This window comes from Triturus cristatus, chromosome 9 (genome assembly GCF_964204655.1).
Source record: "Triturus cristatus chromosome 9, aTriCri1.1, whole genome shotgun sequence".
NCBI lineage: Eukaryota > Metazoa > Chordata > Amphibia > Caudata > Salamandridae > Triturus > Triturus cristatus.
This window is the reverse complement of record NC_140592.1, coordinates 937,363,736-937,380,761: the sequence shown is the minus strand read 5'-3', so window position 1 is coordinate 937,380,761 and position 17,026 is coordinate 937,363,736. Positions and strand designations below refer to the sequence as shown.

Below are 17,026 nucleotides of genomic sequence, written 5' to 3'. Positions count from 1 at the left end.
GTATATTTGCAGGCCTATCAACCTGCATGTGAGGGTTCGGAGGATAGGGATTTCGATCAGGTGTCAGTCGAAGCATTGTCATCACGGTCCTCTCTCAAGTCCATCTGCAAGGGGTCCCAGATGTCTCGTGGATGTGAAGTAAGGGGTAGCAGTTCAGCATATGTGTTCAATTGATTTTTAAGGTGTATGAAATCTTACAACCATTCCTTAAATTTGTGAGCCCGCCCTCGTCCCCATTTGCATGCCACTCTCTGTTTTGCCAATATTAGCCCCAGTGATATAAACTTCCTGTAGGAAGCTTCAAGTTCCACAGTATATCCTAGCAATGCGACAACTGGGGCAAGATGGATATGGATGCCCACCATTTGTGACAGGGCGTCAGACACCTCCGCCCAGTAATCGTGCATCACTGCACAGTTCCCTGCAAGGTGTAGGGAATCCATACCACTCAGCCCGCATCAGGCACGACACCACTCAGCCCGCATCTGGCACAACAATCATCAGGTCGCAGTTTATATATGTGGAGTCTTACCGGATTGTAGTAAATGCGGTGTATGAATTTAAAGTGTATTATTCGAAGGCGGCTACTAGCTTTCATCATACCGGTCTGTTTACAGCGATAGAGCCATTGTTTGTCTATGAGTGGAGTTTCCAACTCCAGATCCCAGTCTGCTTGTGAGCAAACTTGGACCTCGGAACGTTCTGTTAGGGCAGCATGGTAAAGCAGGGAAACCACATGCGAGGGAGGTGTAGTCTGTAATAATACATGTAGCAAGTCTAACGTGGGAGGTTCCTGGGCAAAGCAGCCTTTACGTCGCGCCGAAGCCTAAGATACAAAAATATCTCCAACGGTGTGGGTGTCTCTCCACCCAGTAAGGTCACGCAGTCTTTGAAAATACCTTTTTGATAAAGATCCCCCCAGGTAGCTATCCACCTTTTTTTGAACCATAATATGACAGGGTACTTTATGTGTGACAGGAGTCCAGGGGTGGTAGAGGAGGGGAGCCAGCAGGGAGTATAGGAGATGTTTGTGTAGCCTTCTGACCAGTCGCTGCCATGCAAGAGATGGGCATGACATTGTGCAGAACGATCTATTTTCGCCAGAGATCTTCGGTTCCAGGAAAGACCCAGTAGGAAGTGGGGCCATGTATTCCTGTTCAACCGCTAAATGGGGCTTAAAGGGCGGTGGGCTAAACCAAAAAGCCGTGAAATGAACTTGGGCTGCCCAAGCTCCTTAATTTGTTTGTGAACATTCCTATCCCACTCACTAGGGTATTCCTTGTGTGATCTCTTTTAATTTAGTGTGTGTGGGCAGGTAGGCAGCCGCGACTAGCCTGAGAGGTACTGACCCTGCCTTACGAACAGGGGGGGGGTGCATATGTGCCCCTGACATCGAACTGCATTACTACTGTGTGCAGGCAACTATGCAACCTAATGGCTACACCCCTTCCATTACCTACCCCATACTGCGATAGACAGAGATAACATGGACACAAGCCCCCTGCACACAGCCACCTGCACCGTACCAGTGCACCCATATGATGAAATTGATACAATTCAGTGCATTGTATGGGCCTGGAACTGCCTCAGCCGCAGAGCCCGGCTGGATTGCCTCTATTATGGCCTCCCAATCGCCAGTCACCCTGCACAGCCCCCTGCAGCAGACAAGTCCGCTCAATGCCAACCGCAAAGGCTGGATTTGGATACCATGGAAGATCTCTACCCAAGAGGCGAATTCTTATCCCTGGAAGACCTGCAGACTAGCACCCTTTGCATACCACTGGACATTTTTCTATGCTACCGTCCGTGTAGGGCCTGCAGGGCCACACACTGTTTCTTCCCATGCAAGCCAGCAACAATGCTATCCGTAGACGGTGTGCTGGATGCTTCCTCCCCTAGCAGAATTATTACACACCTGTACTCCACAATGCAAGGTAAGGCCCCTGTGCTTAAGCCTAAAGCACTACAAAAATGGCAGTCAGATCTGGGAGGTGATCCAATAGAAGAAAAATGGAAGTACTGCTGCTCCCAAACTAGCATGCTATTGCCAAATTATAGGCAAAGACTCATTCATATAAAATTTCTACATCGTACATATCATACACCAATAGGACTGCAACGGATGGGCCGGATATTGGAGGCGCATTGTGCACATTACGGACGACATTCGCTGACTTTCGGTGCCTCGCCTGGGACTGCGTAAAAGTAACTGAGCATTGAATTGCAGTCCTTAACTGCATAGACTTGGTGATAGCAAATCCTGTGCATCGCTCATTGCCCTATTGAGATATGTCGTGGACATATCAGCCGGACTCTGCCTACTGACGGCAGAGCTGCTACTCATTACAAAGGGAAAGGATGCGATACACTGGAGGAGACATAGCAGCCCCAAATTTGATGGCTGGCTTAAAGATGTGATTCACTGCCAGGAACAGCTGGAGTAATAATGGGCACTGATGCCTGCGAGAACTAGTTGCAAAGATATTGGGAGCCCAATAAGCGCCTACTTTGCAATTCAGGTTAATCAAGAGCCGCCCTCATCAACCCAGGACTGTGCGCCCATACCACTTATAGAACTGCTAAAAATGCATGCTTGTCCTGCTTCGCTTTCCTTAACTTCTTGTTACGTTGTTGTAATAATTTTAAATCATGAACAGGGACCACCAGGTCTTCTTGCCTTTCCAAAGTAGCAAAAGTCTTTTTCCCGGGGATCTGGTTTTTAAAAATGAAAGAAAAGGCCCTAGCTTCATCAAAAAGGGTAGAATTAACTACTGATTTCATCCTGAATATTTCACATCTGACCATGGCTAAACACAAACCTTCTAAGAATATCTCTTCATCAAAGAAAGCATACCACCCAAATGGGCTGTCCTTCATAAATAATAGCACACATTCCTCAGTCTTCAATAAAGACTTTGTATGGAAGGAATAATCAGAGGCATCTATTCCATTGCTTCTCAAATGAACGAAGAATGGCAACAACCGAGGAACAAACAATGATAAACAAGCATTTGCAATGCAATAGGTCTCGCATTCACGCGAGTTTGAGCTATTGGCATTGTAATTGACAATTACTTTTATTTATGTTTTGGTTTTTAAAACATAAATAAAAGGCCTTGTCATTTACAATGACAATAGCTCTAAATCTCGTAATTGCGAGACCTATTGCATTGCAAATGCGTGTTACAAAATGTGACGTTTACTGCACACATTTTAAACATTCTGCCTCCACCAAATGACGCTGCAGGACGCCCGGGATATAACGTATGCTGTCTGCAGAGACAAAGACATGTCGTTTGTGTGATATGCAACCCAACCCAAGCCTAGCTGAATAGTGTGGTTTATCAGAGCCATATATTTTAGCTTGCGCGGTTCTGCTGCAGTCCGTAATTTGAAGCGGAGGGATGTGCCACTCAAAAATGAACGCAGATGGAAACAAACGTATACACTGCCGAAGAGCGACAGACAAAATCGCAAACACTCTGGTACTATGTAAAGCTGAAACCAAAGGCATGCGCCTCGCCACAAAGAGAATGCCCATATGCCGTTCACGGCAAAACTACAAAGAATGCAGAACCCCAGGCTCGACAAGCGGCTCACATCTCCTTGCCTATGCAAAAAAAAAAATAGTAAATAAAAACCACAGAAAGAAGAGCAAGTTGGGCGCGAAGAGACTTACTCAAGTTCGGCAGAAAGGATCGGCGATAAGTTTGATGATGTCTCAAAATTAAAAGACTGCATGTCATGGCTCAATACGTGTTTTTGTTTTTTTAAATCTTAATTTATACTTGTTTTCCATCCAATATAAATATGCCAAAGCTGGTTTAAGATAGTGAGTCGATATCATAGGCTTCAATTTAAGAAACAGATATTTTATTAAAGTGATGACACCCTACTATACATAGATGCTAGTAGCCACTGCGGAATACAAGTCCCTGCAGTTGTTTAACAAAGGGGGATTTCTTTTTCAGCGGCTGTGTTGTGAAAAGCTAAATGCAGTCTCTCAAATTGAAGGTATCCAATGTCTGGAGCTGGACGACCCAATAACTTGTACTGTGTGGAGGGAGCATCATTATTTTTTGGGAAAAGCAAAGACTAGCAAGACAGCTAAAGCTATCTTTAGGCCAGATATAAAAAAGCAATCATAAGAGTGAACAGTTATTTTCTCTTTTAGCCTGCAATTGTACTTTCGTTGATGACATTTCTAGAAAAAAAACACTCACTTCATTGCACAGTGTGTTTTGCCATTCTATGAGAAACAAAATACAGTTTTTTGCTTTTTTCTCAGACAGCCATCAAATAAGAAATATTCTGTATTTTTAAAAGAGAAACAATTTGGTCCCAGGGTGACTGGTGTGGTAAGATGAAGGCAAACTCTTTAAGCTTTCTCTTGACTTTTAAGTAGATTTCGTATTTCACAACTAACTCAAGCCACATCTAGGAGTGTTTTTGGGCTAAAAGATGCTGATGGATTTACCCCCTTATCCCTAACAGAAGACATCCTGGTGAGTCTAAAACCCGGACCAGCTCGTCTGTAAGCAGATATTGCTTCTAGGTGAAATAGTCCAACGATATGTCCTCATTTTCCAAAGTAGTGTTTTATTGTAGCGTATCACTCTTGCTTTATCTTTCTAAAACGGGAGAGGAGTTGGCCTAACGGCTAGGGCGGTCGACCTCGAATCGGGGAACAGAGTTCGAGTCTCGGCAATGACGCTGAACATCCTGTGATTTTGGGCAAATCACAATCTCTCTGTGCCAAACAAAAATGAATGTGTCCTCATGTAACGCAACTGGTGCTATGTAAAGCGCTCTGATACCAGATACCGGGTCAAGTTCGCGCTATATAAAAGTACTAAAAAGTTATCTTTTCAAGAGTTTGCAAGATGTTGTGCTGTTGTGTTTACATCTATGCCAACGTTGTTTTGCTGAGTTAAACATTGTTCGTTACTAAGTTATATGTTGTCTTTGGGGCTAAATATGAAAGTGATATTGAGTGGCGAAGAGGCTTGCAGGGCCTTGCTGATGCTTCGATACTTTCTGATATCGAAAATATCCTGGTGAGGATGCAACATGGCGCTATCTATCTCGAAGGCAACCTGGAATCTGTATTTTAGTCGCTTGTTCTCTTCCCTGGAAAGGCTGGCTCCCCTTTGACCCTGGTGACCTATTGCGTCCTTAGTGTCTGTAGGGGCTTATCTGATCCCCTACCCCCTTGTACAGATGGAGGGAGGGGGGCCGGTAGAGCAGGGGGTGCGGGGAAAGCGGAAACACACAATGGAGTAGAGGGGGCTAAATAAGACGGAGAGAGAGGTGGACAGCGAGACAGAGACAGCACATAGAAGAAAGAACAGTATACACAGAAGAAGAAATATGTGCAGACAGACAGCTGGGGAGGAAATGGAAAGAATGAGTAAAAGAAAAAAAGAAGTAGAATTAATAGACAGTGGTTGGGAGAAACAGAGAGATGGAGACAGAAAGATTGAGAGAGAAAGAAATGGAGGGAAATATGAAAAAAAAGCTGCGAGAGATAGAGAGGCCAGAGAACGAGACAGGGGAGAGCGAATGATACAAACAAACAGAAAGTGGAACGAGAGGAAGAAGAGGGCAATGCATGTAATGGAATACGTGGCAGATGGGAGAGGATGTGGTCCGTCGGCTGCGCTGCCGGCTCCTGAATGAGTAATGTAAATACGGTGCTATGTAAAGCGCTCCAATACCTTCGGGTCGAGTTGGCGCTATATAAATATGCAACAAAAAAACAAGACAAGCTCGGCGGAGCGTGGCGCGCGCGCTTGGCGGGGGAGCGCATTCCAGGCGGGGGAGCGGACCCTTTGAAGTTAGATTGCCAAGCGGATTGCATGTCGGCACAATGCACGTGATTGTGCGCGTGCTCGCCATGCAACCTGCTTTTGGGAGCACTTTTGGGAGCCCCTTACTAAAGTCTCGCTGAGCGATCGCTTACGCGATAGCCAGCAAGACCTAAAAATTGGAAAAAAATACAATATAGTTTGGAAAAGAAAACAGAAGAAGAACATTGCATATTTCTGTACAACAAAGACACAAGGTTTTTGACATACTTGAGGATTTACTCATTACGGTCTGCCCTTAAAGACTCACAATAAGATCACTAAATGACTTAATGGTATTTGTAATTATCGAGCTAATATTGTGCACAAATCACAGAGTAAGATGACAACATAAACTAATTCAATATAAAGATGCTTTAGAACCTGAAAACCAAATTTGCTCTAATACAGTACAATACGTCTTATGATATGACAGACATATTTAGCAGACACTGTTTATTTTGTTCAGTTTTAAAAGTAAACTTAGACAGATGGTGCAATGATTAGGGAAGGAGATCCCATAATGTATCTCCTGCAACGCTAAGTAGCTTACCTCAGCGCTTTCCAAACACCTCAAAACACCGAACACCTTACCCTATTACCCTCTATCCTTACCCTCTTATGCCCTTACACTTAAACCCTTAGGTGTGCCCCTTAACCCTCAAGGATTACCCTAAATCCCTTGCCCATACCCTCAACATTTCACCTCTTATCCTTTTTTTTTTTTTGGATCTGTTTATTACAATTTTGTGATATGGTCGTATTACAATATAAGGCATAGTAAATTCACATGGGTGTTGACAACATCATTATCAGCGAAATAAGAGATGCTCAGGAACACATTAGGTTGGGGACATACACCCTGGAAGGTCTAAGTTCAACTAGCCAATACAGCAATGCACAACTTATCTAATATCATAATTATGAATAAAGAGAGAGAGGAGGGGAAAGAGATACCTCCGATATGGAAATAGCCATGACATTTTACGGCAATGATACCAAACATATTTAGAACTAGTTAACTCCAAGTAACCAATTACCTCAAAAAGAAATAGGAGTGAAAATTGAGGGGGTGGGAGTGAGAGGGAAAGAGGAAGGGTTTCGCCACATCTCCCAACAGTCTCAATTCTTCCTTGGTTGATTTACATTTTTACAGTATATATCGGCTATCACATCGTACACATCTCAACATACATATAGCTGAACAGCGCAAGTATCAGTATTATGGGTCATGTAGATACACCTAATTAGATACGATCAATAGACAGCAGAGTCACTAGATACTGTCTCAGGGTATAATGAAACCTGGAGGGCAGTTAGGATAGTGTTCTAGTTAGATGTAAAAGGGTATTTGCGAAGGCCCAAGTTGTTCTCCCTGCGAAGAGACACTCCGTCCGCTTCAGCCCGATTGAGTGTGCTTGGCTACTATAAAGACGAGGTCTAAAAACGTATAGTGGCCCTATATGTCTTATTCCTTGGAAATAAGCCTAGCAAGCAAAGAGTCTCAGTCTCTCTCAGTCTCTCTCTCCCTCTCCCTCTCTCTCTCTCTCTCTCTCTCTCTCTCTCTCTCTCTCTCTCTCCCCTCCCCCCCTCTAACCCCCCTTCCCCCCTCCCTCCGGCCAGTACACGCAAACATATGGCGCGTAATCTCATCTCAGTACTGGTACTGTTGTAGTGAGGGACATGACTATAAAATATGTAATACATCAGCGTCTAGCTGATTACTGCAGGGACAAGCCGCATCTGACCTGTGAAAGTAACAATTAATTTTCTTAGGAGTGAGATATGCTCTGTGTATAGTATAGAACTGTTTTAATTGAAACCTGACGTTGCAGGGGATGTACGTGGTGGTGCAAAGGCGGGCCAGATCCGTCTCCCAGTTTCGTCGCAGTGAGGTCAATGTCGTGGCAACTTATATTCAGAGCGCATCAACAAACCACTGGGTAAGTTGTCACCAGGTGCCCATAAAGTGAAGATATTGGATTGTGAGGAGAGTTTGTGGTGTGATGTCACCCCCAATGGCAACGCAGTGTATCTACCCATGAGGTATGACTAATAAAGTGTCCCAGGGGGCAACCCTTCCTCCTGTGTTAGTGCCTGAAAGGGCATGAGTGTACCATCTCGGTATAAATCCACAAGTGTATGAAGTTTACAAATCCCCAGCACACGTCAAACAATATCTTTTGGATTAGAGATTAGTGCATAACAGTAAGCATAAATTATCTTGAACACATGTAAGTTTTCTTGTTTTTATTCCTGTGTGTCTCCAGGCTGAAAGATCTATTCGGACAGTAGCAGCCGACACATGTTTCATCGCTAATGGGCAATATCCCGCGACTTTTTCAAGGCTCTGTCCTTTCAGATAAAAGCTTAGAATTCGTGGTTATACTTCTGTCCCACGAGGGATTCTGTATCATCAGAAGTTCTGACTGTATTCGGTCCTTTTAATCCGGATTTGCTTATATTTGTTAAGATAATCGGATCTCGTGTGCTATATCTAAGCGTTGTGGAGTCAGAAACAGCCTCCGTGTGACGCCGAGTGCGGTACACCCAACTGTATGAAGGCCTGTCATGTGTTATGCTAAGAGCTCTACCATTGGGGTTACCCTATTACCTCTGGACATGCCTAACAATGGAATTGCAGGGCATAAGGTGTGCTATATTTAGTGAGGTACGGGCTTCGCCTGAAGCAACGGTATGCCACTTGTGATAACAGAGGAGGAAGTCAGGGAATTCTACAGCAAGGATGAAACAAATGAAGGAGAGTGTCCAAACTACAAGCAGGATCGTCCGCTGCTGAGTCCATGAGGTATAGTATGTCAGTAGCGAGCCACCCATTGTAGCTGGGATGGTAAATAATTATGTTCGAGGTTGAGCACCGCCAGTCCTCCCTGGTCTGATGGTAAGAATAATTTCAAAAGTACCACTCTGCAACAGGATCTATTCCATATAAAGTCACGGAGCAGGCGCACGAGGGTGCGAAAAAAGGACAGGGGATATAAAGCGGCAAATTAGTGAAATAATAAAGGAGGCGTGGGAGCAACTCTTCCAGTAACCGACAGAGCGAGTGTCTTCCAGAAAGGCATCTGAGAAGTTAAGGAGGTGACTGCTCACGTATGGTTACCATCAAGAAGGTCCTGATTTATGCGGTAAATCCACAGGCCCAAGTAACGGAACATGGTCAGTTGCCAGGCGACAGGAGCTCAATTAATCATAAGTGCCAGGTCAGTTAGCTTGGGAGCAAAGGGGAAGAGTCAAGACTTCCCCTAATTTAATATGCAGCCCAGACAGATGCACGAATCACGTAAGGTCGTTAGGTATTTTGCTCGGGACAGAGCAGACATATCTGACATAGAATAACAGTTCATCTGCATACAGCAATATAGCATGAATTCCAAAACTCACTGGGATACCCCAGGTTGCTGCTGAAGATCGCATGGCAAGAGCCAATAGTTCTATTGCTAATGAGAAGATCGGGGGGAGAAAAGGCAGCCCTGTGTAGTGCCTTGCGAACCCGAATTTGTGCAGATATAAGGCCTCCGGTTCTAACCCTTGAGGCTGGTTTGTCGTAGAGAAGTTTCACCAGGCGTAGATATCAAGATCCAATACCATAGAGAGAACTTCAAAGAGGTAGGGCCACTCAAGAGTGTCAAATGCTTTCTCTAGATCAAGTACCAGGCATCCTCTATGTGGCCAGGCATGAGGGGTATATCGCAAGAGTCAGAAAAGGCAGGGTCAATTAAATTTCCATATGAGTAATGGGGGCATCACGGTCCGAACATTGAATTGGAGTCAATTTAGGAAAAGGTAGCTCACACAGGAAGCAGTTGCGATCTGATTTAGACGCGATGAATGTTGATTATTATAGTGAGGTGTAATGGAGAACCATTTCCATGTGAATTTCACGCTGTGTCTCTCACCTCTTCCCCACATTGTTTCATTGTATAACTTACAATGGAATGACAAACAATGAGATAGTCTACAATAAAACTGTAGTTCACAAGGAAAGCCCATTATGAAAAAAATATAAATGGTATGTTCCCTCTGCCGAAAAGGCCTCAGCCATCTCCAACAGCAGAAACCCTTGACCCAGTCATAAAACAATGATGGTGGCTTCTCCGGTTGGTGGGGCATCCAATACTTTATTTCTTTGCCCAGCCGGAAAAAGAAAAAACAGCCCTGATGCACAGGGAGAAAACTTCATTGCAGGACATGGTGGTTTTTTCCTGAACAAAATGCCTACTTTGGGGATTTGTTTCAGAGGGGAAAAAAGAGTGACCAGAAGAATAAGGCTCCCACTCAGCATTCGGCTCTACCTTCAGTGCATCCGCTGCACCAGTGGATGTTCTAAACACTGTCTCTGTGTTCCACGCAAGTGTCCTTTGTGAACTGGTTCCCTCTCTGTCACGCAACATTTTATGAAAAAAACACTAAATGATTTAGTTTTGTGTTTCTGGTTGATTTTTTCTTACATGCCCATGTATATGACTGATTTGTTGTACATGATGTAACAAAAAACAGCCTTTTACTTCACCACTGTGGAATAGACATTGATTTTCTTAACAATTAGACTGGAAGTACAAGCTCATTCTTTGGTTGTAGAAGAAGGTCAACAGGAGAATATCAGGACAATTGTGGATCCAAACAATCAATCAGGATTTATAGAGAATGCAAATTACCCGTGAGGGTATCCAGGAAATTCGTCCAGGGTGCTCAGTGGCTTTAGTTGAAGAGCTAGGTCTGGAGTCCCCTTCTGGATTCCTGGACAGAGGGAGAGGTCCTCTGTTACAAGATTTTTGCGGCAAAGTAGGAAAAGGAACGACCTCCACTGTTGCTGCAGTGGACGCAGGGGGTGTGATCAAGGGAGGTGGAGCACAGAAGTCTGTGGAAGCTCAGGCGGTGGGTGATGTACGCTTGTCTTGGTTGTGAAGGTCTTTGTAGGCGTGTGTCAGGATCTTGAATTAACATCTCTTGGCTACTGGGAGTCAGTGGAGTTTCTTCAGGTGGGGGGTGATGTGGGTACATCTGGGGAGGTCAAGGATGAGTCTGGCTGTTGAGTTCTGGGTGGCCTGAAATCTCTTCAGGAGGGGTGATGTGATTCCGGAGAAACAAGCGTTGCTTTAGTCCATGCGGCTAGTGACGAGGACTTGAGTGACGGTACATCTGGTGGATATAGGGATCCATTTGAAGATCTTACGGAGCACGCGGAGGGTGGGGAAGCAGGCAGCAGAGACTGTGTCACTCTGGCTCTTCATGGTGAATTGGCTGTCCAGGATAATGCAGAGGTTTTGGGCTTGGTCAGTGGGGGTGGAGGAGGGTCCTAGGTCAGCGGGCCACCAGCAGTCGTCCCACTGCACGATGGAGCCCCCGAAGATCAGAACTTCCATCTTGTTTGAGTTGAGCTTGAGGCAGTTGTCTTGCATCCAGTTGGTGACACTGATCATGCAGAAGGTGGAAGCTGGCCTTCGTGGAGGGAAAAGGGAGTCTTTGGAAAATCAGAAGATGAGCTGCGTTTGCCTTGTGAAATGAAATTGTCTGGTGGCGAGTCCGGGGCAGTAGTATAGGTGAAGTGGACAACTGCGTGGTCTGTCCAGGTGAGCTCGGTGATGTGGCTGTATTTGACTCTGTTGCTGGTGGTGAAGATAAGATCTAGCATGCGTCCTGCGATGCGCGTGGGGTCGGTGAACATCTGAGTAAGGCCGATGTTGTTCATGCTGTCCAGAAGGTGGATGATGTTGGCGTCGTTGAAGTGGAAATTAAGGTCTGAAAAAAATATAGGGTTCAGTGTCAACGGCTTGGGAGGGGCAATTCATCGGGTATGGCGTCGCAGAAGACAGGGCGAGGTCCTGGCGGTGTGAAGGCAAGAGTGCCTTTGATGGTGGTTTTGCCTTCTATTCTGAGGTGGAAGTTGAGGTGGTCCATGATCGAGGTGTTGTCGTCCGTAGTGGTGGTGCAGTGGATGGATTCCTTGTGGATGATGGCGATTCCACCTCTGAGTTTGTTGCGGTGAACAAACTTGTAGCTGAGGGGTGTATTACAGCCAGGTCACAATGAGGACGATTATGTTGTGGGCGAGGGCGGTGATGGTGTCCCATATCAGGCCTGGATGGGCGCAGACGGCTTGCATTTGGTGACCCGGCAATGTGGCCGCACTGCGGCCTCCATGAAGTAGGTCCGTGGAGGGGCACAGAGGAGGTGGGAAGAGGGAAGAGGGGCCAGGAGAGTCCGGAAGCGGGATGTGGGAAGATGAAGAGGGGACAGCGAAAATGGCCAGAACGAGGCAGCCTAAAAGAGGCAAAAACTAAATATCTAAAACAAATGTAGGAGAAAGCAAAATAACTAACGTAAAGCACCAGACAGTCAGGAGACAGAGCCTGATCGCTGTTTTGACAGCTTTGTTCAGACAAAATTTGCTAGAAAAACAGACAATTGAGGTTAGATGGTTCAGTGTGTCGCTGGTGTTGTAGGGTGCGCTATACAGGAGCTGCTCTCCACCTAAACTTGGGAACCACCCAAAGTTCTCTGCTTTTTTTGTATAATTTACTTACACACACACACACACTCCTTTTTTTTTTTCTTTAAGCAAAATTTGAGTAAACCCGGTTTATAATAGTGTTGCGGGATCTCAACGGACATGCATGAATTTTTCTAGAACTCAACACATGAAAGGATCCTGTAACAGAGAATTTAATTTCCCAAGGCAAACTTCTACGTGTTACAGGTGGATGAGATTAGTACAAAAGACAGACTACTATATAAAAAATAACTCAATGATTGAGAAGGACAACTACAATATGGATCAAAATAAAGAACTACATTAAATCAGAAAATAGTGTTACCTGTGCCAATTGCTTCCAGCGAGTGACCTCTGCTTCAAGTCTTGACACTTGATTAGATAATTTGTTTATTTCTTGCTGAGACCAAATGACATCTCCAAAATCCATGTTATCTGCCTGGAAATCTGATGCATGATGGTGCATGGAACTAAAGGTAGATGTGGCTGTGCCTGGAGAAGAGGTGCCAGATGTTCCTAACTGTGCTGCTGATTGTAGAGTTTGAAGTTGATCTTGAACTGCAATTTGCCGACTTTTAAGATGGCTGATCTCCACCTACAGATGCAAAAAAAGTTAAAGTATAATTGCATATTCTGGAAATTACCAATTCTAAGTCAGGACCGCAGTTGAGGATTATGCATGACTTTTTCCACTTCATTTACCCAGTAGTTTCAGAAAATAGAAGACAGCAGAACAAAATCATCCAGGACTACATCTTCCATAGGTATGATGATTCACTACCCTTCAACCAATCATTACAGTCTTTCCAGTTACATAATTAACGAAAAGAATAAACCCTTCCTCTTTCTTCGCTGCCTGGCAGACACATAAATGTTTTTCTCTTTGGGTATTATGTGGGGAGACCTGGTATCGCTAACAATGTCAGGTCATACCTGGTAGCCCAGTACATGCATCACAACCTAGGTTTAATCCCTGCATCCACACAAAGGTCTCCCCACAAATCCCTTGGGTCAAGTGCATATCGGGGATATCCTTTTGACAGGGTCAAAGTGCACACTTAGAATCTTTGACACAGACCTCAGGAGCAGTTAATGTAAGCTGGGGGCATTCCACAAAGCACTTGCTCAGCGAGTAGGTGGCGATGTTTGGTGCTGCACTCAAGAGTCTACATTCTAACTCCATGGGTGGCACACCTACATAATTCAGAGCACTGACAGGAGAGATCAGCACCCTCTCACTCATGGCTTATATCCCTCCCCACCGGCCAAAGTAAAGTTATTTTCAACTTCTGCCTCACCGCCTTGGCAATATTTTAATACCACATCCCTGCCTGCCCACAAGAAGAAGCCCAAGGTTATGGCCCCAAGACAGCAAAGAATGCTGTTATCCACCTATAAATGCAAAACAAAACATAGTAGCACATTGTAAGAAAATAGTTTTTTTATTTTAGGGGGAAGTACCCAACTCAAGTAATAATCACTAACCTTGTCAGAGAGAAACCCCTAAGTCACTAAATTAAACTGAGCTCAACACCCTGGTAGCTATGGCACAGAGCAGGCACGCATAACGTAGAGGCAATTATGTAAAGTTTTTAAACAGTAAGAAAATAGTAAGAAAGTTGAAATGCATAACAATAAAAATCCCTAAATGAATTAGGAAAATAAAGTAAAATGTAATCTAACAAATGACACCAAAATGACAAAGGTCCAAAAAGGGGAACCAGAGATATACATTTTAAGTAGAGATAGCACCAAAAAGCACAAAACTTCAATGATAGTCCATGGTCACAGTGGACCAGGACCTAGGCACAAAGGGAGGCTGACTACCACGGAGAGCTGGTCAGATACACCAACCAGTCAAATATTTTACCTGTTAGCTTTATGTTTCAATCCACCATAGGAATACATTATTAAAGCCCCCCAGAACCTCAGGAGAGGCACTTAGAGATTCACAAGGTGGCAGGCTGAGGCCAACTGGAGAGTACAGTCCAGGCCCTATTGCCACGGGTCAACTGGGCAGTTGCAGGAAAATGCCTCTTGTAGTGTGTTGTGTCCCTGTACCCTGAACAGGAGGTCAGTCTTGGAGATCACTTCTTTGTCTTTGGTGCAGGAGGGAGAGCAGGTCCAGTCCTCCAGAGCTCTTCTCAGGCTGCACACAACAGATTCTTCTACTGTCTTCCTGGGTCCAAGAGTGTTCTGAAGTGGGTACCTGGAGATGCAACATTTATGCCTGGCACAAGCTTGTGGGTGGTAATGACCCCAGGGGATGTCCTAACCAATGCGGTAAAGGTTCCCAGTGCTAATCCTTCTCACTTTGGGCATTTTCAAGATGGTCAAAGTCTTCGACCAAACTGTGTGGGGGAGGGGGGGTGAGGGGGGGCGAAGGGGGGGGGGAGTGAGTACAATGGTAATCCCAGTGTCCTCCCACATCTAACACAAAAATCCAGTTTAATGCAGTCCCTGTACCCGCAACTACCTCAGAGACAGAACTCTGGTTCAGAACAAATTGTTTTGCCATTCTGTTTTCCTCCTTTAAAGTGTGCCCAAATGTTATGAGTAAACCTAGCAGACCTGGCAAACAGACTGACACTAATGTCAAAAGAGGGCCACTGTGATTTGGGCCTGACTGGCTGGGAAGACAACAGAAAGGCTCTGCCTGGTGTAAACTAATATTTGCCTGTGTCAGATTAGGTCTCTTTGAAGTGCGCCCCAAGTGTCATATGAAAAGCCCCAGCAGACCCGTCAGGGTGTGACCCTGAAGCAGGACTTGACCTTTCATTTAAAAAAGGATCCTCCCAGCTCCCTTGCACATTTTGTTCAGAGGGATATTCTCAGCCCATTTAGGTCAGCTTGTTGATCTGCTCCTGGGAGCAAGTTCACATCTCATCCAATCCTATTTAAATACTAATTGATGGGTAGCTAAAGAGGGAGAATGAAATCCAGATTTAGCTTCAGGGGCTTCTGGCAGGGCAAAGGTACATTTTTGAAAGTTACCTTTCTGCAACATTTAGAACAAATCCAACCTCACCATTGAATAGGATGTTAAGAACTAATAAAAATAGTTGATTGAATATTTTTCTAGCCAGTCCCATTCCAGAGATAAAGGATTAGCATTTACTATTGCATCGCAAGGTTTTCCTATGGAACAGTCAAACCTACTACCGTAAAAATAGCTTTGAGAGCATTTGTCTCTGTAAGGACATGTTTAATATTAGACTTTCACATGTCCTACTTTTAAATACCATGCTCTCTGTGTTTATGGGCAATAAGACCTACTTAGGGGTGACTTCCAAATATTTAAAGGCAAGATGTAAGTCTGTCAAAAGAGGCTATTTGACAAGTCAAATTTGCAATTAAACCTGCACAGCATAGTTACTGGTGGCAGGCTTGCAGTGATGTATGCATTGTCACTGCAGTGGGTGGCACAATGAGTTTTGCAGCTCACTGGTGACATTTAACTCACAGGATCTGGGTCAACTGTGGGTACCATATACAAGGGACTCATAGGAAAGTTAAATATGTTAAATCAGGAGTATTCCAATTTTACCACATTGATAAGAGGAACACAAGCATTTTACCACTGGTTCGAAGGGGTAAAGTGCACAAAGTTTTATAGCCAGCAAAAAGGCCAAACAATTCATTGTGACCACGCAGAAAGTGCAAATTGCTAACACACATACTAGAAATTTCCAATTCAGTTTCAGTGTTGAATAAAGCTACACTATGACTTGCCTTTTTCCAGTCTTAAATGAGGCTGATGTATTAATATTCAAATACTTTTATCTGGTTTATGACATTTCCATAAAGCGCTGGAAAACTTAAAATGCATAAATAAATAAGTGTAAAGCAAGATCGTCGAGCGCTGTTTATCTTCTTCAGTTTTTGAAAACCATAACCTGTGCTGTAATCAAGTCTTTTGGTATAGTAAGACTAAATTAATGATTAAGCTCCAAGGCAAAGATCTGTTCTCTGATAAATCTTTCTTACAATTTTACTTCAGGACAGGCCTGTTGCGGATTCATTTAGCCCGAATGAAGGGCTGAACTGCCAGAAAGTAGTTTCCTGAACCTACTGCAAGGGTTAGTTTCATGTAGAATGTCTTTCATCCCAGCTAAAATGCTCTTAGGTTCTCTGCTGGATGTTTTACATGAGAAATGCTGCTGCCAGGGTCACAACAGTGGCCAGTGCTGGATCCAGCAGAGGGTATCAGTTTGCTGTTGCCTGTGCAAAGTACCTAGTAAAAGAAAAAATGACTAACTTGTAACTACAGGTCTCAAGCATTATTAACTCTGATAGATTTAGGAGGGGGCGTGGCCAACCGTCGAGAGACATGGCCGCTTTCTGAGGCGGCTCCGCCTGAGCGCGCCCGTTCCAGAGTCAATCCGCCCACTCATCCGTAATATAACTGTCTAAAAAGTATATAATTGCGCACCGGATTGCAAAGCGGATCGAGGGAGCCGTTAAACCGCCGTTTCCAGCTTGCGGTTCTGGCTCTGCCGACGTACATCGAAGCCCGGCGGTGGCGACACCTGGCCTGCTCCTGGTGGGAGTTCGCGCTGCCAGCTGACGCTCAGTTCCGGGCAGCCGGCTCGGTTGGGCTTGGCTGCATCCACTTATCCTTGCGGCGCCTATGCCTGAGGGAGGCGGAGCGACTGCCCTGAAGAAC

The 17,026-nt window shown here is 44.8% G+C and overlaps 1 protein-coding gene and 1 long non-coding RNA gene across 3 annotated transcripts in view; one reads left to right on the top strand and one right to left on the bottom strand.

Annotated features, from left to right (window-relative positions):
• The window catches only part of LOC146799103 (uncharacterized), a 109,364-nt gene that overhangs the window by 2,101 nt on the left and 90,237 nt on the right, over positions 1-17,026 (top strand). The window contains exon 2 of the long non-coding RNA XR_014968847.1: positions 7,682-7,789. This is a non-coding gene — a long non-coding RNA (uncharacterized LOC146799103). The remainder of the gene's footprint in view (positions 1-7,681; positions 7,790-17,026) is intronic.
• Positions 1-17,026, bottom strand: part of TRIP11 (thyroid hormone receptor interactor 11) — a 417,310-nt gene that overhangs the window by 321,422 nt on the left and 78,862 nt on the right. For both annotated transcript variants that reach the window (XM_085626513.1, XM_085626514.1), the window contains exon 4: positions 12,686-12,955. In XM_085626513.1, coding sequence (XP_085482639.1) covers positions 12,686-12,955 — 270 coding nt within the window. The remainder of the gene's footprint in view (positions 1-12,685; positions 12,956-17,026) is intronic.